Source organism: Rhinolophus hipposideros (assembly GCF_964194185.1).
Source record: "Rhinolophus hipposideros genome assembly, chromosome: 22".
Classification (NCBI taxonomy): Eukaryota; Metazoa; Chordata; class Mammalia; order Chiroptera; family Rhinolophidae; genus Rhinolophus; species Rhinolophus hipposideros.
Window position 1 is genome coordinate 33844521 of NC_138068.1, and position 27584 is coordinate 33872104.

Below are 27584 nucleotides of genomic sequence, written 5' to 3' on the forward strand. Positions count from 1 at the left end.
AAGGCACCTCATTCATGACACTATCTTTGGTGTACCACATATGACCCCTCTTCCTCCGCTTCTTCCGAACTCTGCCTTTCCTACTTTATCATATTAAGAGTTTCATGAGGAAGTTTTTCATAAAACATAAAAAGAACATATGTAACAATTTATCAATCATATTAGTAGAATAAATATCCATTAATCCACTCAACAGTTAGAACAGTTCAACACTACCAGTACTATTCAGAATACCCAGGTTCTCCTTCCCCGACAAAAACCACTACCCTGAATTACTTTTCAATACTTCTTGGTATCCTTTATAATTTTACCATACATGCATGTATAATTAAATAGTGTTGGTTTTGCAAAGTTATATTAATGGTGGCTGACTACAGTCCATTGCAAACTGTATTTTTTAACTTAGTATTATGACTTCTAAGGTTCATCTATACTAATGTGAGTAGCTGTAATGCATTCATTTTCACTGCCACATGGTTTTCTCCTGTTGATGGACTTAAAATTCATTCCATTTCACGCTGTTAAGTAAAACAATGCTATAAACGTTCCTATGCATGTTATCTGGTACACATGTACATACGAGTATCTAGGACTACCTAAAATGAAAGTTCTCAATCCATTTATTTGAAAGTGTGATTTTTGCTATTAGTATTTTATCCAACATTATCAGGTTATTTGCAATCAGGAGGTTCCAGGATCTCCATTTCACAAAATAGCCAGGAATGAAAGTGCTTGTATTTCCTACACTTTAACATGATACTTATTGCATCTTACATTTTATTTATTACTCATTTGCCTTTTTTCTTCTCCTAGAATGAAGGTTCCTCAATACGAAGGCTGTTTTGCTTTATTTATCTGTGAATTTCTCACAGTAGCCAGCAAAGTACATAAATGGCTTTCAATATCATTGAAATTTGTAAAATTTCAATATTTGTTAATTAAAAAGATGGTTAAAAAAATTCTGAAAGTATAAAAGCCCAGGACCCAAGAATTAGTAACAAATAATGCTTTAGAGGATGCTTTATTTATTGTTTTCCTTATTTTTGCAATTTGGACGTGTGAGTACAACAGGCTGAATATCCCAGTGTTTAAACAATGAAAGAGAAACATGTTTGATTTTTAATAGATAAAAAAGAATAAATTCTCTTAAGAGTTCCTCAAGCCCCACAGAGGTTCAAAGGAAAAACATGTTAGTATTTGGATAAGAGAAACATTCATAAAGAATATGGAGGGGCTGGCCCGGTGGCTCAGGAAGTTAGGGCTCCATGCTCCTAACTCCGAAGGCTGCCGGTTCGATTCCCACATGGGCCAGTGGGCTCTCAACCACAGGGTTGCTGGTTTGGCTCCTCGAGTCCCGCAAGGGATGGTGGGCTGCGCTCCCTGCAACTAGCAACGGCAACTAGCAACGGCAGCTAGCAATGGCAACTGGACCTGGAGCTGAGCTGTGCCCTCCACAACTAGGACTGAAAGGACAACTTGAAGCTGAACAGCACCCTCCACAACTAAGACTGAAAGGACAACAACTTGACTTGGAAAAAAGTCCTGGAAGTACACACTGTTCCCCAATAAAGTCCTGTTCCCCTTTCCCAATTAAATTTAAAAAAAAAAAAGAAAAGAATATGGAGAAAAGTCTTATAAAAATCCAAAAATGCACTGGAGAAGAGGACAGTATATTTTTAAAAATTTTTCTAAACTATAAAGAAATTCATGAAACATAATTCATAATTTCAGATAAGAGGTTAAAATGTGTAATGACAATGTACTTTTGTTCTTCCTATGATGTCTAACGCTCATGAATTATTGGAGTTTTAGTTAAATATTTGGTCATTAAAATAAAATATTTATTGAATACAACTTCTCAATTGAGTATAAAATCACAAGAGTGAACTCCCTTTAACCTCAGTTGTTGATGGCATTATGTATTTGACAATAAACCTATGATGTCAGTAATAGTGTAAGAGTATTCCCCAAAGGCATAAAAGGATATAGAGCAAAACTACTTTTTTAAATCCTACACACCACATAGAATTTTTGAACAATAGTCACACAGACTGTAGGTTGATAATACTAATAGCTTAGCTTAGAAAAGGGGCATTTGTTTTTTATAGATAACATATTTATCAGCCATTATACAAAGTGTGATAAAAAAATATGGAGAATGTTTATTTAAAAAAAAAAGTTATTTAACACCTATAGATAAATAAAATTTAAAAATTCGAAAATGTATTACAGTAAAAGACACATTGCCATTAATGCCCCTCAAAATGTTCACACTCGCTTCAAATGCACTTATCCCATCATTCTTGCCACTTTCTGAAGCAGTTAGCAGTTCTGAAGCCCTTTTTTGTGTCTTTTTGCGCTGTCATGACTGCCTCCATGTCCAGAATCGATTCAAACTGTTTTCCTTTCACGGTCATTTTGACTTTGGGAAAGAGCCAGAAGTTGCACAGTGCCAGATCTGGTGAATAAGGTGGATCAGGACACACCATAATGTTTTTATTTGACAGAAATTGCCATATCAGAAGTGATATGTGACAGTGTTGTCATGATGGGGGATGAAGTAAAGACACTCACGAAACAGGACTTCCAGAACTGCTTCAGAAAGTGGCAAGAATGATGGGATAAGGGCGTTCTAAGTGAAGGGGAGTATTTTATGGGGGATTAAGGTTAACGTGTCTTTTACTGTAATAAATTTTTTTATTTAAACATTCACTGTATTTTTTGATCACACCTCGTATTCAGTAGTGAGCAGAACCAACTGAAAAAAGTTCTGTGACATTACTTATTGAGAACTGGGCAGGATGCTATAATGCCACCCTGAAGTTCACGTACCACACATGCAGCCACAGTTTGCATGAAAAAAGAGTAATTCATGAAACCAAGTTTGTTCAAAAATAACCATGAGAATAGGAAGTCACATCTGAAGCACTGTAAGGTCTGTGTATGTGGATGCGTGTGTGTGTATGTGTGTGTAATCACAAAGTACAACTAAAAAGGAAACCTATTTCTTCTCCCTACTTAACTAAGCATTCAGTCTATAATCAGCTGGTTAGCATGAAGTATTATTAAGGCACTATTTTTACAGTACCCATTTTTATGGGTTTTGTATGTTACACAAACAGTGGTTTTTTAAAAAAAAATGCATGAATTGGTTACTTTCTTTTATGCTTCCTATATTAAGTCAAACCAAAGCTCTGGATCTTGGCATAATGGTAATGCAAATGGAAACAAAAACAGTTCAATCTTCAAAATGTCTTTCAATTTTACTCTATTCATTCTATCACATTAAAGTCTCACTTATCAAAAATACGTTTTTAAAGATCTTTATATTTAAGAATTTCAGAGTATGTTTCAAATTGCAAAAAAAGGAAAACAATCTTTATTTTAATAAGTCACTGACGACTTTAGAAAAAAATACATAAAAACAAATTATTTTATCGTAAGTATAAAATTACTTTTAAAAAAATCTCTTATTAGTGCAGAAGGTCACAGATATCCAACATACCACCAAAAGAGACAGGGTTATTTCAAAATTCTGCACAGATGGTTACTGCTATGCCATTTTAGAATCTCTCATTTAAGGTAATTTTACCATTAATGAAAGTTAAATGTCAATTAAAACAAAATCACCCAAGAAGTATAACAGAAAAATTGTCAAAAGCTATGAGCAGGTAATTCCCAGATTAATACAAAAGGCCAAGTTATATTTGGCCAAACTCACTCATCAAGAAAAGATGAAATAAAACTGGAAACCATTTTTTTAATCCATGATTTTGGATATGTTTAAACATTTGATAATAATCATTGGAAAAGAGTGTGGAGGGGACTTCTCGTTTCCAGTTCACGTAAGGAGCTTGGAGGTCGCCATTCCAAGACATAAAAAGGGGAACAAACTCAAAAATCAAAACTCCTCTTAGATCTGTCAGAGAAATGAGGCCTCCAGGTAAACAACTTCCCACAGAATTGGAGAGAAAGCAGTCAGATACAGCAAATCACAACTTACCAGAGCAGAAACCTCCACAGGAACCAGTGCTGGGTAGGAAAACCAGAACTGTTACTGAAGAACTGCTGGAGTCTCAATGTGGGCAAGTCTGTGAGTTTAAAATTCTAGGGAGGAAGGACAGGGTGGCACACTTTTGTGAGCTTTACCTCCTGGAAATCTACCAGATTCTAACAGTGAAGACTGGAGAAACACTCCCTCCTGCTTCCAGCAGGGGACGGGAACAGAGAACCACTTTAAAGTATGACAGAGCATTCACTTCTTGTTAACAAAGCCTGCCCTCAAGAGGAACTATTTTACCAGAGCCTAACCTGCTGGGGTTTTATCAGAACCTAACCTCATCAGGAAATACTCAACTCCAGCCTGCTCTAACCTTCCACATGGGGAGAGGGGGTGGGGTGAATAACTAAGAGGCACTTCCGAAGTTCACAGCTCAGAGGCACAACTTATCAGAGCAGAAACTCACTGAAAATCAGATCTAATCACTGGAATATAGAATGTTTCCTCCACCCCATACCTCACCACTATATTATCAGACCTACTTACCTCAGTTCCTTTTACCCAGTACATCATGTGCAGCTACCAAGAAAAACATTGTAAGGTATACTAAAAGGCAAAAAAGCACAATTTTAAGAGAGAGCAAACATCAGAATATGATATGACAGTGATTTAGGAATTATTAGACAGGAAATTTAAAACCACCTCAGAGATGATGAGGATACCTGATCATTGCACTGTACACCTGAAGCTGAAGCTGAACAATAACGAATGTCAACTACAATTATATATATATATATATATATATATATATATATATATATATATACACATGTATGTGTATGTATGTGTGTATGTATTTATGTATGTATATATAGTTACAAGAAGCAGAGTACAACATTAGGAATAGAGACAGTGGAAATGTAAGGACTGTGCGATGTCAGAGGGGTAGTGGATGGGGGCGGGGGTTGTCACTGTGTGAGAGATATAAATGATGAATGTGTAATTATTACATTGCTTTGTGCACCTGAAACTAATTTTAAAAAGTTAAAAATAAATAAGTAAATAAAAGCAGGAAAAAGGTACCATATGTGGAAGAAAAAACAACTATAATTAATACACTAAGGACTCTAATGAACAAGTAGATATAACATGTAAGAACAGATGGCTAATGCAAGCAGAGAGCTGAGAATTCTAAGAAAGAATAAAAAAGAAATGCTAGAGATCAAAAACACTGTAACAGAAATGAAGGATACCTTGAAGTGACCAAACATGGCTGAGGAAAGAATTTCTGAGCTTGAGAATATCTCAGTAGAAACTTATAAAACTGAAAAATCAATGAGGCGTGCAAAAATTAATGTCAGACATCAAACCACAGATCTAGGAAGCTCAGAAAATACTGAGAAAGATAAATGCCCCCAAACCACTCCTAGGCAAATCATATTCAAATTGCAGAAAATCGAAGATAAAGAAAACAATCTTGGAAAAGGCCAGAGGAAAAAAACATCTTGCCCATAGTGGAGCAAAGATAAGAAAGACATTCCACTTCACAGAAACCATGGAAGCAAGAAGAGAGTAGAATGAAATATTGAAAGTGTCGAGAGAAAAACACACACACCAAACTTGAATTCTGTAGCCTGCAAAAATCATCTTTCAAAAGTGAAGGAGAAATAAAGACTTTTTCAGACAAACATTGAGGGAATTTGTTGCCAGTAGACCTGCCTTGTGAGAAAGGTTAAAAAAAATTCTTCAGAGAGAAGGAAATTGATATAACCCAGAAGCTCAGATCTACATAAAGAACATTACAGAAGGAATAAGTGAAGTCTTATTTTTAACTGGTCAGATAGCAATTTGTTCTTAATCATAATAGCAATAATGTATTTGATTTTTTTTTGTCTGTGTGTGTGTGTGTGTGTGTGTGTGTGTGTGTATGCTGATGTATGCATGAAACGAATGACAGCAATGATATAAGGGACAAGAGAGAACAATATTATTTTATTATAAGGTACTTGCACAACCCATGAAGTGGTATAGTACTGTAAATGTATATTGCAAACTCTAGCACAACCACTAAAAAAGTTTTTAAAAAGAAGCATAATTTGTATGCTACAAAAGAAGAGAAAATGCTACTGAATAAAATGCTCAATTTAAGTATTAAGGAAGAGGTATTCACACATGGTAAAATGATACAGACGAAAATTACAGACAAATTGAATCTTTCTCAGTGGCGGAATGAATAAATTATGGAACCACAGAAAACCCAGCTTTAAATCTATATATACTGACATATCACGAGCACCAACACACATTAAGTGAAAAGGATGTTGCAAAACACCATATTAGAAATCTCTTCTACGTTAAGTGTTTAAAATGATGAGAGACAGACAGACTATAGAGACACATACCAAATTGTCAGCAGTGGTCCTTTCTGGCAAGAGAAATGGTACTTAGAGTAAATGGAAAGGAGGTATCAGTTTTGATTAGTCTATAAAATTTTTAAATGCATACATTGCAATGAAAATCTCTAGGCATATTATTTATGCAAATCTTTTTTAAAGGAAAAACAAAGGAAGCAAGAAAGGAAGAATATTGTGAAGTCTTTACACAAAACCAAAACTAGTTGCTAGCTTATCTCAGTCATTGCCAGAAAGGATTTCAACCAAATCACTTCAAATAGGAACCTGAAATCCACCATTAACAGTTTTAATTTACAATTTCAATTAAGGACTAATATGATTTACAACTGTACAATACAAATAGTTAATGTTAGTCTGGGAACTAAACCAAGGATCAAATAGAATTTTCAAGCTGTAAGGGACTTTAGAGACCATCCAGATCCGGCCCCTCATTTCACACATGAGAAATCTGGGAAGAAAGAGATTCGTCCTAAAACAGACAATTTCACAGCCAGTGTATTAAAAGAGGCAAGAACCCAACCTCGTCATTCCTAGTCTAGGTCTCTGGTAAATTCCATTTCTTTCATTCTAACTACTTTGTAAATATCATCTGTGGTTCCTGAAAATCTTCATTTCCCAATCCCATTTCCACATCACCTGATTAAATGGGACTTCATATTCACAGGTTGAATACAGTAGAAAATTCACAGATTAGCATGGTGAAGAAATTTGGAAACTGTCTCTTGTCTAACATTCTCATTTTTCGTTTTTTGGTGTTTTTTGTTGTGGTGGGTTTATTTATTTATTTTTTTAATAAAACAGCTTAAGTAACTTGCTACGTTCAGTGAGTCAGAAACAGAGTTGAGAGTGGAATCCAGCTGTCTTAATACCCAGGACACTGTTTTTCTGTATTTCACATTCATTTTACTTAAAAAAAAAAAAAAAAAAGGCAGTGTGGTCTTGTAGAACCAACACTCACTGTCTAATCAGGTGACTTTAGGCAACTCACTGAACCCTTTCTTGTAAACTGGGTATCTTTAACTATTAAATGAGCAGGTTCCAAAAGATGAGCTGTAAAGTTGCTTACTCCTTTCATGAACTGAAATATTTAAGATGGTGTTCAATATGCATTAGGTCATTGGATCTAGTGGCAAAATGAAATATTGCAGTCCAACTCTCTGAGTAGATTTAAAGAGGAAAGTAGTTTTAAAGAGGAGAGTACAAGAAGGCAGCAGGACAGAAAGAAGTGGAATTTGAGAACTCCTTAGCATGGACCCAAATCTGGAGAAGTCAAGCTAGCTAGTGAATCTGTGGTTTCTAGGTCATTCTCAACAAGTGGAAAGTTACCATGTGCCATAATTACCCACCTACCACAGCGTTCCCAGGCAGTTAACTTCTCCTGAGCACCTAGTTTTCACCTCTTACATTCCTTCCTACTAATGTTCTGAGAATGCCTCTAGTATAGCTGAACAACAAATAACAAATTATGTAAATTATATATGCTATTCAGCATTCAACAATGCTTAACTGTTAAAACAAAAGAACAATAAAACCTACAGTCTGATTCTGATATATTTGGCGATGTAGGAACGTGAATGTAATCAACCTTTCTCTGGAAAATCACTAGAGGTAGACCTCAAAGTCCTGTATCTAACACATTCCTCAGTTCACATTTTGCCATCGGGCAACTCTTATTAAAATGCATATAGCTAATGCCATTATCTATGTCTTCATAACCTCAGTTCAAATAATTCCAAGAAAGCATCCGTACAAAATCTCTTTGTACTGAAATGTTTCTCCAGTTACTCGCTCTGTCCTTCCTTCAGATAAATAAATCCAGTTCTTTCTTGCTCATAATCTGTTTTTCTTTCTCTTCCCTAAACACATTTCCTAACAGGGCATGATACTTATTAAAGGCCTGAACAATAGTGAAATTCAGTTTTATCCCCACCCGTGAAAACTTCCACTTATCCCATGAGTTGCATGCTTAGTTAGCTGAGCTTCTAAGTGGACTTTGGTAAATTGTAAGCAGAGAATTTGGGATGACATATGTTTGAGTAAGTAAGCCTACATTTTGGCAAACTACTTTGGAGCAGGTTTCCACCAGTACCCTAAACAAAGGGCTGGGGTGGAGGTGTGATTGGACACTTGGATATTTGTGGGAAAAATACAAGAAGAAAAAAAATCAATCATTGGAATGGAATTCTATCCCTCTTGAGGGTAGAGGAAAAAGAGGAGACAGTAAAAAAATCCCTGGCTAGATTTGGAGGATCAAGAATAGATGAGGCCTAAAGAGACAGAAAGCCGCATAGTGGGCGCCCATTCCCTTTCTACCCCTTAGGCCAGTAAGAGTAAAGTAGAAAAAGTGGCCCGATATGCTCGGGCCACGAAGACTTGACAATCCCACTGGTTAGTCCAAGTTTTCAGACCACCTGACTCCACTACCCCAAGCATCTGCTGTCAGTACTGAGGAAGCCAGATGCAACAAAAAGACCATGAACATCACAGCGAATTCAATAGCAACAGCGGCCAGCAGCCCACAGGTAGGCAGAGGGCAAGTCCCATCTCAGCAGAAGCCAACAGTGGGAGGAGGGTGACCATGAACCTCATGGTCCTTCCCACAATGACACCGAAGCTCCCTGGAATCCAGATACTGCCCACTGGAGATAGACGGGGCAACCAACAAATATAAAGTGCCACGTAAAAGGAGACGAAGCTTACAAGGAGGGGATTGGCAGAAAGAAGACAAAGGCATTAAACTAAGTTACAGAACATAAATGGAGTTAAAGTAGGCACCTTCCTGCAATTTCTAGCACGTGCTGGGAGGAGAGGCAGTCTGGTGTGAGAATAGCTGGCAAAGTCTGCCCCAGCAAAAGACCCAAATGCAGCCTATCTGTGTGAACTTGCAGCCTGGGCCTGGCGATAATCTGACAGCAGCCCTCTCAACAAGGAAACCAGAGGCTTCCAGTGGCAGCACACCGTCATTTGTCAGGACTACCTTGGCAAGGCCCCGCACAACCCACATGTAGCCCTGTGGCCCAGAGTGTCGAACATCGAGCAGTCAGTTCCTCTGCAAGTCTCCTGTGGCCTGTGTGCTCTGAAGACCTGTGTATCCTCTGCCCCCGCCAGAGCCGGTCTCCCACTGCACACTGAGCCACTGAGTGCAGATTATTTGCTCCCTGTATGCACTCCAGGGTATGGCCTATTGTTAGCCCAGCAACTCCAGACCAAACTAGTGAACGTGACTGCTACCTGGTGGCCAAACCATACCTTCTCCAACGAGGTCTGAGCCCCTTCCAAGTATGTCCTTCCTGGGACACTCTCTCAGCTCTAGAGTACCACATACAGTATCCTTATAATTACTTCCATCATAGTCAACAATTCTTCATATTAAACTCCCCTGGTTAACCTAATGTATGGTTTCTGTCTCCTGAATGGACCCAGAAGGCTACATCCTCCTACTATCAAAATTGACACTTTCACTTTCCCCTCCCCTGGACCATACCCAGCCCTTAATGTCTGTCTCTTCTATACTTCTATACAGATAGTCTTGGACAATTGTAGCTCTACTCTATAACCCTCCCCCAAAGTACCATTTTATTTGTCAACTTAAGAACACGTAAGGGTTCTCTTCTTTCTGTCAGATCAAATATAAATGATGCTGAGATTTTAAGGCCCTCTATGACCTGGCCTTGGCCATCCAGCCCTGTCACACACTGGGAATATTCCTCCCCAGGTAAGAGTCATACAATTTCCTAGCCCTCACCATGCCGAACCCCACTGTCATGTCTGTGTTCACGTTCCTGTCTTTCTCCTCTTTTCCCACTAATCTCAGAGACTTTGGGGTCCAGTTCCATCCACTACTTGTTTGGGGGTGATTTCTTCCCATAGTTTTATCAGTGTTGTCCTCACCACACAGGATCCTGTTGTCTTAATTCTCTAAGTGCATATACACCCCTCCCCCCAGATTAACCCTGTGATACTCATTCTTTAATTTACATGTTCATGGCTAATCACTCCAACATACATTTAACTATGCTTTATATTTCTTACATTACATCACAAATCTTTGCACAGGGGTAAGCTCAACATTAAATGATGGGAAAAGCAGCCTACGCCAAGTAGTTTTAACCCTTCCATGGCTTGGCAAATGAGCCTGGGAAGAATTTCAACTCAACCTTATACAACTATGTGGCAGCACTGGATTCATGAATATTGAATTTTAAAACACTGTCTAAAAAAAAAAAAAGGAAAGAGTCAAATTGTATTGAAAAACTGTTAAAGGGAGTTGTCCCTTGAGTTTCGTTTTAGCAGAATTACATCTTATGGCATATCATTCGAATCCTAGACAACGTCTCACAGCTTGGGCATTAGGTTAGTTATATGGCAAATTTCATGCTGTAGTATTACTGGGATGGACTTCTTTTCATGACCAGTATTAATTGAGGGTCTACATCTATGCTGGGTCCTGGACCTAGATCTAGCGATTCCAATGTGGTACCTGAATCAGGGAGCTTACAGCTCAATAAAGCAATGTGTATTTAGAAGGAGGTAACTTTCTTAATGTGATACTTACTGATAAACTTGTTTTGCATAGTCTCCAACAGAGCTTCGTGAGCATCTTCAGCTTGCAAAGCGTGTGAACATTCTCTAGCCAGTATGGTGCGTACGAGATGCTCCCCACATCCTAGAAATCCAAGGAAACCAAAAATAGTTGAAAAAAAGCAGTACTAAACATCCTCCTTGTCTTACGCGTATTAAAACACACCTATGCACCACTTAAAAAGTAGTTGTACTGGAGAATAATTCAGTGATGGATGAAATGACTTGTGTGAGCAATCTAATAATTTTAGTAATGAGATTTGACAGAAAGTAAAGAAACACATGACTGTCTTATCTCAAAAGGAAACAAAAAAAATGAAAGGAAAACACTATTTCATACGAATGATTTATATAATATAGGACTTTAGATTGTCTACCTAGGAATCTGCTAGGGTTCTGTCTCATTTCCATGGTTGGGTCACTACAAAAAACTCTGTTTTATAATTTCTTTGTTTATATTCAATGGGCCTTGGTCTCCCATTTCCCTCTGGCACCCACACACCTGGGAGCATGGGCGAAATCTAGCCAGCTGGGACAGTCTAAATCTCCCCCAACCTACTTTTCACTGAAAGCTCCACCACAGATCAACAGCTGTAAAGTGACTTAATAAAAAAGCACTTTTCCCACTTTCTCATAGTAATTTACATTGCTTTCAGGGGTGAATACTCTCTCTCCTCCTACAGAATGAATGCATTTTTACTCTCTGGGGTAAATTTGGACAATTCAGACACAGTAAGAAAGGGTAGGCACGGTGGTGATGAAGACTGCCTAGAATTTTATTACAGTCTCCACCTGTTAAAAGTAGAAACTGCCTGCAAAAGTAGAGACAAAGGAAATTTAATTTATAGGTTAGTAAGTTCAAATAAAAAAGGTTTCTGAAGAAAGAGCCTGGTATTTTCTTAGAAGTATAAAATGTATAAAAGATACTTTGACAAATATTGGAGGGATAAACCTTTTTCAAAACCTAGTAAATGCCACTTGAAATGCTTTTTATATACAAAATCAATTTCACTATTAAAATGACACATCCTCTAACCCAAAGGAAAGCAGTAGATATAAAAGATCTTTACAAAGTATCTTTTTTAATAAACATTTTTCCCTCAAAATGATTCCTCTGCCATCTGAACTTCTGCTTCTCATCTCTTTAAAAAAATTTCCTGGGCTGGCCCAGTGGATCAGGTGGTTGGAGCTCCGTGCTCCTAACTCCGAAGGCTGCCGCGTTGATTCCCACATGGGCCAGTGGGCTCTCAACCACAAGGTTGCCGGTTCAACTCCTCAAGTCCCGCAAGGGATGGTGGGCTCTGCCCCCTGCAACTAAGATTGAACGTGGCACCTTGAGCTGAGCTGCCTCCCAGATGGCTCAGTTGGCTGGAGTGCGGGCTCTCAACCACAAGGTTGCTGGTTCAACTCCTCGAGTCCCGCAAGGGATGGTGGGCTGTGCCCCCTGCAACTAGCAACGGGCAACTGAACCTGGAGCTGAGCTGCGCCCTCCACAACTAAGACTGAAAGGACAACAACTTGACTTGGAAAAAAAAGTTCTGGAAGTACACACTGTTCCCCAGTAAAGTCCTATTCCCCTTCCCCAATAAAATCTTTAAAAAAAAAAATTCCTGCCAAAGGTGTTGCTGTTAATTCATTAGAAAATCAAGTCCTTCATTAATTCACATAAAGGTACAAATGATCTTAGCATCTACTGAGACTAAAGTGTGACTACATGCCATGGTCAAAAAAAAAAAAAAAAATCACAGCAAAAGAAGAAGCATCTCTAAGATCCACTCAGATTCTCCAAAAGGAACAGGGACAAAGTAACTTTTTTTCATGTCATTAATTTGCACACAGATATGACTGCAGGCCTGCATGCACACGTGCGCGCGTGCGCGTACAGACACACACACACACACACACACACACACACACACACTGGTAAATGAGACAGGAGGTTATTAGCAATCATAAAGAAATGTGGGCTAAGATTATCAAATGAAACAACCTCTTTTAAATAAATTCACGAAACTTAACCAACACAAAGTGCTACACAGTTCTCTGTTTAGCTAGTATGTTTTGTGATAGACGTTAGGCACTAACAAATCTTGCTAAAAAAAATAATCTGTAATTGTTAAACCATGTTGGTGCCTTTCATTTCATAAATTTTCTCTTCATATATAGACGTCTCTCCCTTCTTTTTTCCTCCCCCTCCTCTTCATATATACATGCACATGAGCATACACACATATGTGTATATTATATATACATATACAATATATGCTCACTGTCAAACATACAAACTGTTCAAAAATTATCAAAGTTTTTAAAAAATTATCTGGCATTTTACTTGAGGGAATTCCCCTGTACTTTTTGGTAAAGTGTAAATGTAAATATCCTTCAAGATCTAAATATGTCTTTGGAAGTATCCACACTGAGAGGAAGATCTAGATACGTAATGTAATATATAACTTCATAGGCAGGATTATGGTGATTCCTATTTGGTTATATTTTTGCAATATTATTTTTATAATCAGGCAAAAAAACAACAATAAAGCTAATAGAAACCATTTTTGACATTTACTATGTAGAGACACTGTGCTAAACTCATGAAACTCCATAAATTTTAATTCCCTTTGTGTACATATTTGATGTTGAACAGTGAAATGTTATACTTTAGAACAATAATAATTGTTAGGAAATTGGCATATTATAAGCTAAATGAGTGTTCGGAAGGTTATGTATACACACCTCAAGTCAAACAGTTAAAACCACATGAAGTTAACATTACATCAAAAATACACAATGTATGTCAGAGAGACTTTTTCCTCTGTTGTTATACAGGAATATGCAGGGTTTTCCAGTGATTGATTTTTAGCAAGAAACTTTTAAAATTATGACTTCTATTCTGACATATATCACCTCTAACATAAGAGCCTTGACACCAAAAACTTATTCTCCTGCAGGTTCCAATCAAAGGAAGTTTAACTTCTGTGGTTTTACCCACAAAATTCCAAGGTTTCTTAGAATATGATGCCATGTAGATGAAGTATAATTCAAAGGCAAACAGTACCATTCTTTATTCGCAGATATTAGAAATAAGCCTCTTATTATATCCTCCTTTTGTCCTTACTCATGCAAGTAAAAGTGTATTTATGTTCTCAGATCTTAGTGGAAAACATGGATTATAAATAGAATAAAGACCTAACAAGAGACCTAGAGGAAAAGTAAAATAAATATCAAGTTCTAAAAGAACATAGAAAAGTACACACTTATTTAGGGTCTATAAAAATGACAACTGAATGGATTGAAGCACATAGCGAATTCATAAGTTATGTTTTAAAAAGCATTTGCTAAAAAATAAAATAAAATAAAATAAAAAGCATTTGTTACCTTTGGGGAATGATATGGAATCAACTCACTATTCTGAAAACTGATAAACGGAAAAAAGAAAAATCAAGGATTTCTCTGTACTTCCTATAGGAACTATACAGTAGGGTAACCAAATAGCTTATGAAGAAAAATTCTCTCCATAGAATTATCCTAGCTAATAAAGAAGAACTTAACAGAATTAGAATATTACCATTTGTAACCTATAATGTAATAATTGATGTAGGCAACAATCGTCAATGGCTGCTAATATTACAAAAAGATACAACCAGATATCACATCTCTTGATAAAATTATACCTTTGTAGTCTTGTCCCCCGCCAAAAAAACTAAACCTGAATCTGATCAAGCCTCCTAATTCAATTATCAGTTTCTAGAAATAAAGTGTATCAACAAAAAGCCTACAATTAACATCAAACTTAATTGTGAAAGATTGAATTGTTTCTCCCTAAGATCAGGAACAAAGCAATGATGTCCACTTTTATCACTGCTATTCAACAATTAGAGGTCGCAGCCATTGCAATAAAGCAAGGGAAAGAAATAAAAGGTATAAAGATCACAAAGAAAGATTAAAACTGCCTCTATTTGCAGATGATATGTTTATGTAGAAACTCCAGAGAAATCAACAAAGTTACTAGAGGTGTCTTCTAGATTCCTCCTATCTGCTTAGCAGTCTAGGACAAAGGCTTGCAGCAGATACCCAACCTGATAGTTACCACTACCCAAAATGTGAACCTGATTTTCATTTCTTCCCCCATCCATTTACTCACCAAATTGTTATTGATTACCTACTTGATGCTAGGCCCAGAGTACACAGTAGCTGGTAGGGGTGCTGCTGCACATCGTCAGATCTCCCCAAAGGTGTTACACCCTTGCTCGGCTACTGAATTGTCATTCTGGCCAGTCCAGATGCCAGTGCCCTGATTGTGTATTCTATAGAACAACCTTAGGAATTTAGATGCATAACCTGCTAAGAGCCAGTCTCCCTGCCCAAGTGATCTCCTGTTAATCCCAACCCTTAGCCCAGTCTCAGCTGACTCTTTCCCAGTATGATTCCTGTTACTGAGACTCCAGTAAGTGCTACAGCCAAAGATTTCAGAATTATAATACACTTCCCCTCTTGTGGGGATCCTTAACCTTTCAGAACCCACACTAACGATGAGTTCACAATAAAAAAAACAAAAACCATACACACACACACACACACACACACACACACTCACTCACTCACAAGATGGAATGAGTAGATGCAAAAATCAGAAAGAATATCAAACCAAGAAGTGGTGATAATAGAATAGAGGTTGACAAACATTTTGTTTAAAAAACAAAAAAAAGATGAAGTAAATATTTTAGATTTTACAGGTAGCATATGGTCTCTGTCAAATATTCTTCTTTTATTTTTGTGTTAACCTTTTAAAAATTTAAAATCATTCTTAGCTCATGGGTGTACAGAGGCCATGGGCCAGATTTGACCCACGAGTCACAATTTGATTATTCTTATAATAGAACAATCGGTAGTACAAAGAAAGATAAAAAGGAAAGGAAATCATAATTTTAAAAACAAAGCAATCTAGCAGCAGGGGTCAGGGGGAGATATGCAATTTTTTCAAGGAACCAAATAAAACTTTTCAAATAAAAAAATGTTGTTTCAAACAATGTATGTAACAACCATCAGATTAAATGCAGCTCAAGCAAGAGAACTAGAAGATATATCTGTGGAAAACTAAAAAGCAGCCTAGAATGATAAACAGAACGAAAATGAGGAGTTAAGAAGCCTGGAATATAAAATGAAAATATCCAATATATTAATAGGCATTTTGAAAGAGAGGAGAGGAAGAATGGGGGAGGAGGTACTAATATTTCAAGAGGCAATGAAAAGAGTTTCCAGAATTTAAGTTATAAGGAAATCCTTAAACTGAAGATGCAAGGAGTCCCAAAGAAGAGGAATAAAAATAAATCCATCCTTAGGTATACCACAGTGAAGCTCTGGGCAAAGACAAAGAGAAAACATTAAAAACTAATCATAAAGAAAAGGAGAATCAGATACAAAGAAATTTAAAATTTTAACTGATAAGTTGCGTATTAACTGTTAAGTCATGCAACAAAAGAGGCCAGAAGACTAATATCTTAAAGATGGCAAAAAACAAACAAACCAAAATACTTGTCAACCTAGATCAGTTAAACTACCATTCTAGAGGGAGGGTGAACATAAACTGTTTCAGGCAAATAAAGACAAACTCATTCCTTTTAGATTTTAGCTCCCAGCTTACTTCCATTCTGCCAAACACTATTCCTTATCATAATTCATGCTGATTTTAATATTTACCTAAATGATTATCCCATTACCTTGGCATCTAGAGTTTCTGATCTCCTTTCTTCAAATTATTCACATGACCTCATCAATTCATTCCCACGACTATGTCATTATCAGTAATATTAACACCTCTACAGGCTCCATATTAACACAATCTACAGGCTACCCTTCCTATCCCTCCAGCTGACCTCTTGAGCATTCCAATTCCAACATTCCCTCCACCTCACCAAAAACTACCATTCATGAATACTGCTGCTTTTTAATTATCCCTCACTCCCCTTAGGTCCTCACCTCCTTCCTTATCCAACTAAAATTTTATGCTTCATCAACGTATACTCATTCTCTTACTCCTGAAAGCCTCCATATTTCACTCATTTCATTGAATATGTCTGGCAAAAGCTCATCCTGGACTATCAGCCAGAATAAGTACACTAGGCTGCAAAAACAAACAACCTCCAAATCTCCGTAGCCTAACACAACAAAAATATAATTCTCATTCATGTTATAGGTTGTACCTGAGTCTCCAGGAAGACATGTTCCATACAGCCACTCAGGAACAAACCTAGGCTGATAGAGGTCCCTTCACCTGTCATTGCACCTCCTGAATCATGTCCCTTCCAAGGAAAGCAAGAGGGCCACCAAGTGCCATTTTACAGTTTTATCCTAGAATTGACACATATGATTTCCACTTGAGTTCACTGGCCAGAAAGAGCCATGTGGTCTCCGGCAACTGGAATGGGGCTAGGAAATATAGCAGAGCACATGGATATTCAGGGAGCATTAAATTAAATGCCTGTGCCATATCTCATTAAATCCAACTTTCCAGGCCTGCACCTATTCAGCTAAACAAGGTGTAGCAGACAGCCTGTTACCACTGGGTGACAAGCATGAGCAGGAAGGCCTACCCTGAGGAAGATAAGAGAGAAGGGGCAGACTCAGGTACCAGGTAACACTGCTGGGTAGCCTGACCAGCCCCAGACTCTTCCCAGGCTTCTTGTTACATGAGACTTAAAACAAAATAAACAAAAAACTATGTGTTTAAGCCTCAGCAATTGAGTTCTCTTTTTTAAGCTAAAATGTATCCTTTTTTCTTTTGCTTTCTTTCACTAAAAGATATATATATCAGAAAATTTACCATTAACCATTATTTTAAATGTACATTCAGTGGCATTTAGTACATTTAAATTATTGTGCAACCATCACCTCTATCTCCAGAACATTTTTATGTTCTCCAACTAAAACTCTGTACCTATTAAACAACTCCCACCTCCTCTCTCCCTCTAGTCCTGAACCACCATTCTATTTTCCAGCTCCAGGAATTGGACTACTCTAGATATCTCATAGAAGTGGAATCATACATTTTTGTCCTTTTGTGAATGAGTTATTCCACATGACATAATATCCTCAAGGGTCATCCACATTGTATAGCATGTATAAGAATTTTCTTCCTTTTTAAGGTTGAATATTCCATTGTATGTATTACCACATTTTGTTTATTTATTCATCTGTCGATGGATATATGAAGCCAATATGAAGCTCTCTTAATATATAGAGAGAGCTAATTGCTGGTGAAAGCAAACGGCTCAGAAAACTTCACACTGAAAAAAGACAACTTCTAGCTACTTCCAATTCAAAATACAACTTTGCATTGAGTCAGATATGTTTTCTGATAGGTTCATGTATATGTACTATTTATCAGACACCATTTGTAGCAACACATGAAAAAGATCGTTTGGTCTGAGAGCATTTATTTTAACTGAGTTATTTTGGAAAGTCCATGATGTATTTAATTGCTACCAACAACCAAATTTATTTTTAATTAGTTTGAATAAATGAGAGTAAGTTGATTAAAATAAATCCTTTATGATGCCTGAAAAATGGAGTCTGACATATTTAAGAGTACCTTTTATCCACATAAAGAATGACCACTTCCCTCAACCATATGAAACCATTTCAGGAGGCCATCTTTAAAATGCCTGTTTGTGGGTTTGCTTTAGAATCCAGAAAAAGGTGGCAAAAACTCCAAGGAAACTAGAAGACTTAATAGACTATCTTTACTTTTCCCTCATATAGATGTTTCCAACAATGCCATCATTTCTCCAGTGAACACAATGCCCTACTTTCCAAAAGGGCTTCTGTATCTTTTTAAAGGAGAAATCTGAGATTTCTGGGTCAAGCAGCAGGTTCTTGTTTAGAGGAGGGCAGCCTTCTTTCTCTCTCCTTCTCCCCCCCACCCCTTCTCTCTGTCTCTCTCTCTCTCTCTCTCTCTCTCTCTCTCTCTCTCTCTCTCTCTCTCTCTCTCTCTCTCTCTCTCACACACACATACACACGCACACCCTACTTATGGCCATAAGGCTCTGCAGAATAAAGGTTAGTATATCTATTCAATAGTCACACTCATGTTTGAATGCAGCAGAGTTACTCTGGGACTCTTTATTTAAGTATCAGTTTCCTCAGCTGTAAATTGAGGAATGCGAGTAGCAATTCCTCACAGAGTTGTTGTGAGGACAACATGAGACAATGCACACAAAGTATTTAGCATGGACTTAGTAAACAATAAATACTATAATGAGGATACTGACTGCCTTTAGGAAAATAATTTCTTATCATTTTCTCTCATCTTATTCTCTATATTTTCCTTCTGTTAGGACAAGGTGATTCCCAGCTAGCCTGACAACCAGCACTAAGAGACTAGGAAAGAGTTAAAAAGGAGTTTAGCTTTGGGTTTGCAATTTGAAGGCTATAGCTTCAAAGCAAACTGAGCCTACACCTAGGTTCAAAATGGCCACCTAGCGAAACTCTTCATGAACAAAACAAAACAAACAGAATGGTAAAGATTTGTTAGTCTGGCAGGAAATATGTTAACTGTGGTTATCCAGGGATTATGAATTATGCATGATTTTCATTAATTATTTATTCCTTCTGTGATTTTCCCCAACTTTTATAATAAATACCTATTGTTTTCCTCAACAGGTTTATTGCCTGATTTCAATGTTACACTTCTGCATGCACATTACTTCCTCTTAAGGCAGATAGTAAAGGCTACGCAGGGTATCCAGTGAGGTCTGGTCCCGTGCACCTCACTTCCCTGCATCTGAGTTCAAGAGTTGCTAAGAGTAAATGTGAACTAATAGTATAGGCGTTTTATTTCATCTGACCTTCATCACAAATTCAGTATTTTCACTTCAGCTCTAGTGACAGATGCATCCTTCAAATTTAGGTAATTAAAAATATGTAATGCTATAGCCCAATAAAATCATATTGTTCAATCATGTTTTAGTTCCAAAATGTAAGTAACAAACTAAAAACTATTTCCAATAGGATAAAAATAAAAATTTGTAAACTCTTGGCTGACATTTAATATATATCTTCATGGCATTTCAAGATAAGTTTTCATCCTTTTTATCTTTGTCTTATTTAGTGATGGCAGCAGTGGTGTTATGAGCCAAATTATTAGAAAATGAAAATTAAAAGGCCCCTATTTGTCAAGTTTTTAATGTAGTGTTCAAATGCAGGATTTTAACGTAATGTTTAAATGGTAGAGGATTACGATATAACTCCTCCACAGGACCTCAAAATGCGATTAGAATTTTTAAGTGTGACTGCTAATCTCATAAGTCTTTCTCTCCTTTGGGAGACTATTTTTTTCTAAACCATTCTAACGTCAGTTCTGATACAAAAAGCCCCCAGAGGGGGAAAGTGAAGTTGTAGTCACAGGAGAGACATAACCCACATTCCCAGGCAGCCTGCATACAAAAGTAGAGGATCGGCAGCAACAAAAGCTCACATTCAGTACCACTGGCACACCACACATCTCCAAGGATTACTGATGATTTTGAAGTATTTATGTCATCTTATAAATGCCATTCACTCTCACTGTGGCTAGTGGGCATTTGAAAAATCTTTCAACACATCCCCTGTTAGAAATCCACAGGGACAGATAAGTAATGAGGAAAGGCCTTTCCAAATTTAAAAGGAAACATTTGGTACTTCAGTTTCCAGTATTGCAACATCTCTTTTTCAACAAAGGAATTTATTACACAGTACGTCACCTTTTCCCTGTCGGAGGATTTACTGCCAATTTTGGAGTTGGGTTACTTCTGGTTTTCAAGCCTGTCTTGTGAAATTAAAGAGAGGGCTGCCTTAAAAGTGATAGAACACACATGATTTCAGTCCCCACAGTGTCCCCATGGTTATCAAACCTGGAACCTATTACATACAAGAAGAAAACATAAGGATCTTTATAAAGAGGTGGAATAAGTAGTGAAGATGTCGAATCCAGTCAAGTCAAAAGGTTATAGTCACCCACACAGATTTAGTGTTTCCCCAATATTCAATTCTCTCTAATTTATAACCCACCAGCAAACTTTGGATATTTATAGTAATCTATCAAAAACAGCTCAGACTTTTCCACTTTTATTTGATAAATAATAAATAATCAAAAGAAAAACCAATTTTACAATTATCTCCTAGAGATTTTCTCTCTTACAAACTAGGAGGTGATTGATATGTGCTTTAGCATTTCATAATTACTTAAAATGTAGACAAATATACTAGAAAAGTTACAATTAAAGGTAGAAAAATATTTCATCTGGATCACAGTGCTAGGCATATGCTACATATACTAAATGCTTGATGTTTATCAGTTATTTTCATTATTATCAATTTTATTGAGAAGGTATAACTAAACCACAAGATTCAATTATTTGAACAAGAAGTTGCTGCATAAATGGGAAGAGTTCCAGTTCTGTGAATGCAAATACTTTCATAGATTAAGACCTATTTCAAAACAACTAAAACAGGGCCGCTCAGGCAGTTAGAGCTCCTTGCTCCTAACTCCGAAGGCTGCCGGTTCGATTCCCACATGGGCCAGTGGGCTCTCAACCACAAGGTTGCCAGTTCAACTCCTCGAGTCCCGCAAGGGATGGTGGGCTCTGCCCCCTGTAACTAAGATTGAACACGGCACCTTGAGCTGAGCTGCTGCTGAGCTCCTGGATGGCTCAGTTGGTTGGAATGTGTCCTCCCAACCAAAAGGTTGCTGGTTCGACTCCCCAGACTCCCACAAGGGATGGTGGGCTGTGCCCCCTGCAACTAGAAAACAGCATCTGGACCTGGAGCTGAACGGCACCCTCCACAACTAAGATTGAAAGGACAACAACTTGACTTGGAAAAAAGTCCTGGAAGTACACACTGTTCCCCAATAAAGTCCTGTTCCCCTTCCCCAATAAAAAAAAAAAAAAAAAAACCCTAAAACATACAAAAAAACAAAAAGAGCTTCAACAAAAATGAGTCGTGAAAATCCTTTATGCAATCTGTCATGTCGGAAGGTCTTGACAGAAGGTCTGTTAAGAACACAGAGGTATCCCCTCCCAAAACTTCAGCTACTCCTTTCAATTGCCTTTCTTCTTTGTCAAAGTTACGTCTCAATGTAGGAATTTACTCAAAATTCACTTTGAGTGTGAATAGAGATCATGAGATAGGATCCTGCTTTCTGCTCTAAATTTTCTCAATTCAGTTGTCTAAATTACAACACTCTAATGAGGGCCAGAGGGACAAATGGCCCCAGGCAGGGGGAAAAATCAGAGGCATCCACTCCCCAGTAAAAGTGGTGTTCTTATTGCTATTATGGAGCCCATAAAATTCTATCATTAGCATTGCATTTGTCTGGAAAATATATGACATAAATAAGCATTAGACTTATCTCTACTTGAGAATTTCATTAGAGCAGTAGCCGTAAAAGAAATGGTACTGTTTGTAATGTTCACTTGATGCTCTTGTATCAAGTGAACAGGAATCTGAATTCTTGTTCCATTAGACAGAGGAACCACAGATAAGGAGGTTCCACTTTCGGTGGAACCTGAAATGAATCGCTTAAGATCTCTGCGGTTTCCTCATTGTAAAAAATAAAATAAATGACTGCTTAAATGACTTTAAATTCCTCACAGGACAAGATTTCATACCTGAAAGTAGTTTTAGAACTTCAATAATGTTTTGGTTGAAATTTAGTTAAGAGGCCTGCAACGGATAGAACATTTAGGAGAAGAGCTTGTTAAAAAGCTATTAATTAGGAGTGGCCGGTTAGCTTAGTTGGGTACATTGTGGTGCTAATAACACCAAGGTTGTTGGTTCAATCCCCGCATGGGCCACTGTGAGCTGCACCCTCCTTAAATAAAATTAAAAAAAAAAAAAAATCACGCGGCGCTGTCCCTTTAAAAAAAAGGCTATTAATAACATAGTATATTTTGATTAAACTCAACTACAGAGAACTTTATTTTCTAAGGAAGAAGAGAAAAGATCATTGACTCATTGATTCACCATTAATTAATGAACTACTACATATCTGGAGCTTTCACAAATATCATCTTATTAAGGCTTTACAATTAACTTGTAAGGAAGGTATTGTCATCCATATTTGACACATGAGAAAAGTGAACTCAAATAACTAAGATTCTAAGATCCAAGTCTTGTAACTCCAAGTAACATGCTTGTTCCATGATATCCGCCACTGCAGAAATAAGGTTAATGTCATCATACAAATAAAAGAGATAAAGGCAAAGTAAATTCAAAAGCCTCAAAATCCCGATTCCATAGTCAAGATCAAAGTAAAAATTACTGCAGATAAGTAGCATAACAAATTCTGATACCAATATTCCGGACTGTAGGTAGACCCATATTTAATCACAACATTCTAGAAATAGTCACTAAGCAGGTCCCAAAGGAATAATGCTAAAATTTTGCATCAAGGCCATAGCATGCATTTTATGAGTTAAAAAAAAAAAAAGCCAAGGAGCAGTCATAAACATCTACAATACTGTAGATGTAATGTAAAATAAATATTTCAGTATATATATATATTGATTATATATATATAGTATAAAGCCCACAAACAGAAAGAACACAAGCAAGACAGTTATACTATACCATAAATTTAACCTATAACTACTAAGCCAGCCATATATATTAAACATTTAATTAATAACTTTCTTAATGACAAAATTTAGAAGTGATTTATGGGGGTGATTTGAATGGCCAGGGCCTCTTTAAAAACTGAAAAGGAAGTTTGAGTTGATGTTATTTCTCAATAAATTCCTCTGTACAAAGGAGAGGCAATATAAATCATTTCATCAGTTTTAAAGCTGTACGCAGAGTTTAAAAATAACATTCAATATTTAGAGGCTTCATGAAGTATGATGGGGAAAAGTTTTAAATCTGCTCACCAGTCACTGCTTATCCCTTTCTCTATTCAACACAGTGTCAAGGGTGGTTCTGAGATTGAATAAAGACACAAAAATTCTGAAGGTAGAAGGGGAAAATGGTAATTGTATTCATTTGTCCAGAACAGAGTAGAATTTAAGGAATAACAATGAAGAATTGGTTGCAAAGCTACCATTTCTATCACATAAGCAGATAAAAAAAAGCAAAATAGGTAGGCCACCTCAAATGGGATAATGCAACAAAAAGCAAATAAACAATACAAAATGTAGCACATTTCACAGTTCTCATTTGACACTATTACTAAGAAATAATGCTAGTAAAAGAAGGAAATACACTCACTTGTATTACTTTTTAACTTTTTATTTTAGCGAAGAAATTTATTTACAATTTTATTCAAAGTTACCTAATATTGTGCTTTCTAATTTCTCATTGGTCATGAGGGGGGAAAAAAGCTGTATCTTTGCCTAAAATTAAACAGTCTCAGGAAATTCATAGAATTCTCCATGAAAATCTACGAAGAGATTCCACTGGGCCCACAAACCCCAAGTTAACAACCCACACAGCTATTATTTTATTTAAAAATCTATAAGCATGTGGTTATAAACCAGTAAGCTAAACTTTCATTTTGATTTCCAGTAAAAATATTTCCTGCTGGGACCATGAATTCTACATGACAAAGGCAACAGTGACACTATTATTACCTAGAAGCTAACATGAAAATTTCAGTTAAAATACTGAAATTAGATTATCATGTTAGAATCATACCAGTATCTGTTAAAAAGAAATAGGGATCCTTTAAGAAATGGCTGGTTCTGGGTCTGGCTAAAGAAGTATCCAAGAGGAGTCTGAGATATCTTGTTTTACTGAAAAGCAAAAAAGCTATCAAAGATAGTTACGTCAAAGACCACAGAAGCCAACTTAATGGGGCTTTCATTGACAAAAGATGGAACAATTTTACCAGCAAAAAGAATAATGGTCCCAAATTCTTTAATATGTCTTACTAGCCACCAAAATTGATCCCTTGGGTTTCTATTTCTAGTTAGGATAGAGAAATTTAAAAGTCCATCACTCCCACCCTAACAACAAGCCAAACAAGCTACAACAAATTTTTAATGTTTTTAAAACTCAGAGAGATGACACTGCAAAGATATCTCAATGAACTGAATTTCCAAAAGGGACAAGCCTTTCCTATGACAGAAGAGGTCAGTGGCCCTTTTGTCTTCTAAGAAGCAGTGGGGCAAAAGAGAAATGCTATAAATGAGGCTAAGGAGACACTGGTTGAACATTAACAAACTTTAAACGCCCACATGTGGGCTGACACAATGAATTAGAATCCAGAGAAGCTCCGCTTACTGAGCAAGTCTGATTCTATTCGCTAACTCTTTCCTTCAGGTCTTCACCAAGAGCTCCAAAGACCTGGAGCAGCGCAGGAGAACTGAAGGCAATCCACATGCCTCAATCACACAGGTCCTCCCTAAGTGCAAAGCAGCAGCACATTGAAGCCTGGGAACAGAACAGGAAAACGAAAAGAGAGCCCCCTCCACCAACATGGATGCCCAGAGCTACCACCTAGTACAAACGGCCGCCAAACAATGGGAGATGGCAGAAGAGCTACGAGAAGTCCCTCAAAGGCAAATTGGGTCTTCCCTAAGTGCACTGCAGCCGTCCTCCAAAGAGTAAGGGCAGAGTAGCAAGATGGAGGAAGATCTCAGCAGTGCAGAAAGATAGGGGTGGGAGCTAAAATCTACATAGTGAACCAATAAGCTTGCAGCCAGGCTGTAAACAAAAGAAATCGGGGAGAGGGAGAAGTGGAGGATGGGAAGAGAAAAGAAGAGGGGGAGGGAGAGGGAGAGAAGATTCATCACTAACAGATATGAACTATAAAAATGCTAAAGGGCATTCTTCTATCAACAGAGAACTTGATAAAGAAACTGTGGTACGTGTATACAATGAAGTATTCCTCAACTATAAAAAAACGAATGAAATCGTCCCATTTGCAACAACATGGATGGGCCCTGAGAATATTATGCTAAGTAAAATAAGTCAGACTGAGAAAGACAAATACCATATGATCTCACTTATACGTGGAATCTAAAGAACAAAATAAATGAGCAAACAAAACAGAAATAGACTTAGAGATATAGGAAAAAAAACTGCTAGATGTTAGATGGGAGGGAGAACGGGATGGGGGAGAAGGTGAAGGGATTAGAAAGAGCAAACTGGTAGACACAATATAGTCATAGGGATATGAAATACAGGTTGGGGAATATAGTCAATAATGTTGTAAAGATTATGTAGGGTGCCAGATGGACACTGGACTTATCAAGGGAATCACTTCATAAACTGTGTAGCTGCATGACCAACGTGCTGTACAACCGACGCTGAAGTCGAATAATATTGTATGTCAACTGTAAGTAAATATATATATATGTATGTATGTATGTATGTATGTATGTATGTATGTCATAGGAGGTGGAGTATAGCATAGGAAGATAGTCAATGGTATTATAACAGCTATATAAGATGTCAGAGGGGTAGTAGCTTAGGTGAGGGGGTAAAGGTCTATTATGTTGCTTTGTACATCTGAAACTAATAAAAAAAAATTACTAAAGAGCATTCTTTAGGCTAAAGGGAAATAATACCAGAAGAAGCCTGGTATTAGGAATAAAGAGTACCAGAAAGAAGAACTAGTTAGGTAAATTTAAAAACAAACATTTTTTTAAGCCATTAAGTGTGTGTGTGTGTACATATGTGTGTGCATGTGTGTCTTTTTCTTTTAAAAGATAACTGACTCTTTAAAGCAAAAATGCTGATGATGTATTGTGGGATTTATAACATAAAATAGACTTTAAAATATATGCCAAGAGCTCAAAGGGTGGGAAAGAAATAATGGACTTATACTGTCAAAAGGATCTTAAGTTGTTTGTGAAGTAATATATTATTATTATTATAAAGTAAACTCTGGTAAATTAACGGTGCATATTGTAATCTAGAGAGCAACCACAAAAAACACAATAAACAGAAGTATAACAAAATATTAACAAAGGAGAAAAGAATGAAATACTGAAAAATACTTAACCCAAAGGAAAGCAGAAAAGAAGAACAGAAGAACAAAGAAAAAATGAAAAACAAAAAGCAAGATGGTAGGTTTAGCCCAATCGTGTCAATAATTACAATAAATGTAAATGGATTAAAGACTCCGTGTAACAGGCTCAGATTATCAATGTGGATTAATCTTTAAATAGGAAGGGCCTCGTTTGTTTATAAGAAATATACTTTAATATAAAAACAAGATAGGCCAAAAATAAGATAAGTGGAAAATTATATATAAGATAAGCACTAAGCATAAGAAAGCTGACGTGACTCTATTAATGTTAAACAAAATAAATGTCAAAACAAAGAGGATTATCAGAGATAAAGGAGTATATTTTATAATGATAAAAGTGTTAATCTGTTAAAACATAATAATCCTAAATGCATATGTACCTAATAACATCTAAATACAGAGCTGTATTTAGAATACTTCCAAATGTTAGAGCTTCTACATAAAGGGGGAAAAAATAATAATAGATGCAAAGAGCTAAAACAAATCAAATATACAAAAATCCATAAATTGAATTTCCCATATGAACAAATAAATACAGATTTAAAACTAAGTAAAATAAAACCTAATTGAGCATATTAGAAAA

The 27584-nt window shown here is 36.8% G+C and overlaps 1 protein-coding gene across 3 annotated transcripts in view; it reads right to left on the bottom strand.

Moving 5' to 3' along the window:
• Positions 1-27584, bottom strand: part of TASP1 (taspase 1) — a 259989-nt gene that overhangs the window by 99093 nt on the left and 133312 nt on the right. For all 3 annotated transcript variants that reach the window (XR_013992327.1, XM_081034656.1, XM_081034657.1), the window contains one exon: positions 10970-11080. Coding sequence is in view for 2 of the 3 variants with exons in the window: in XM_081034656.1 (XP_080890782.1) it covers positions 10970-11080 (111 nt within the window). In the remaining variant the exon portion in view is untranslated. The remainder of the gene's footprint in view (positions 1-10969; positions 11081-27584) is intronic.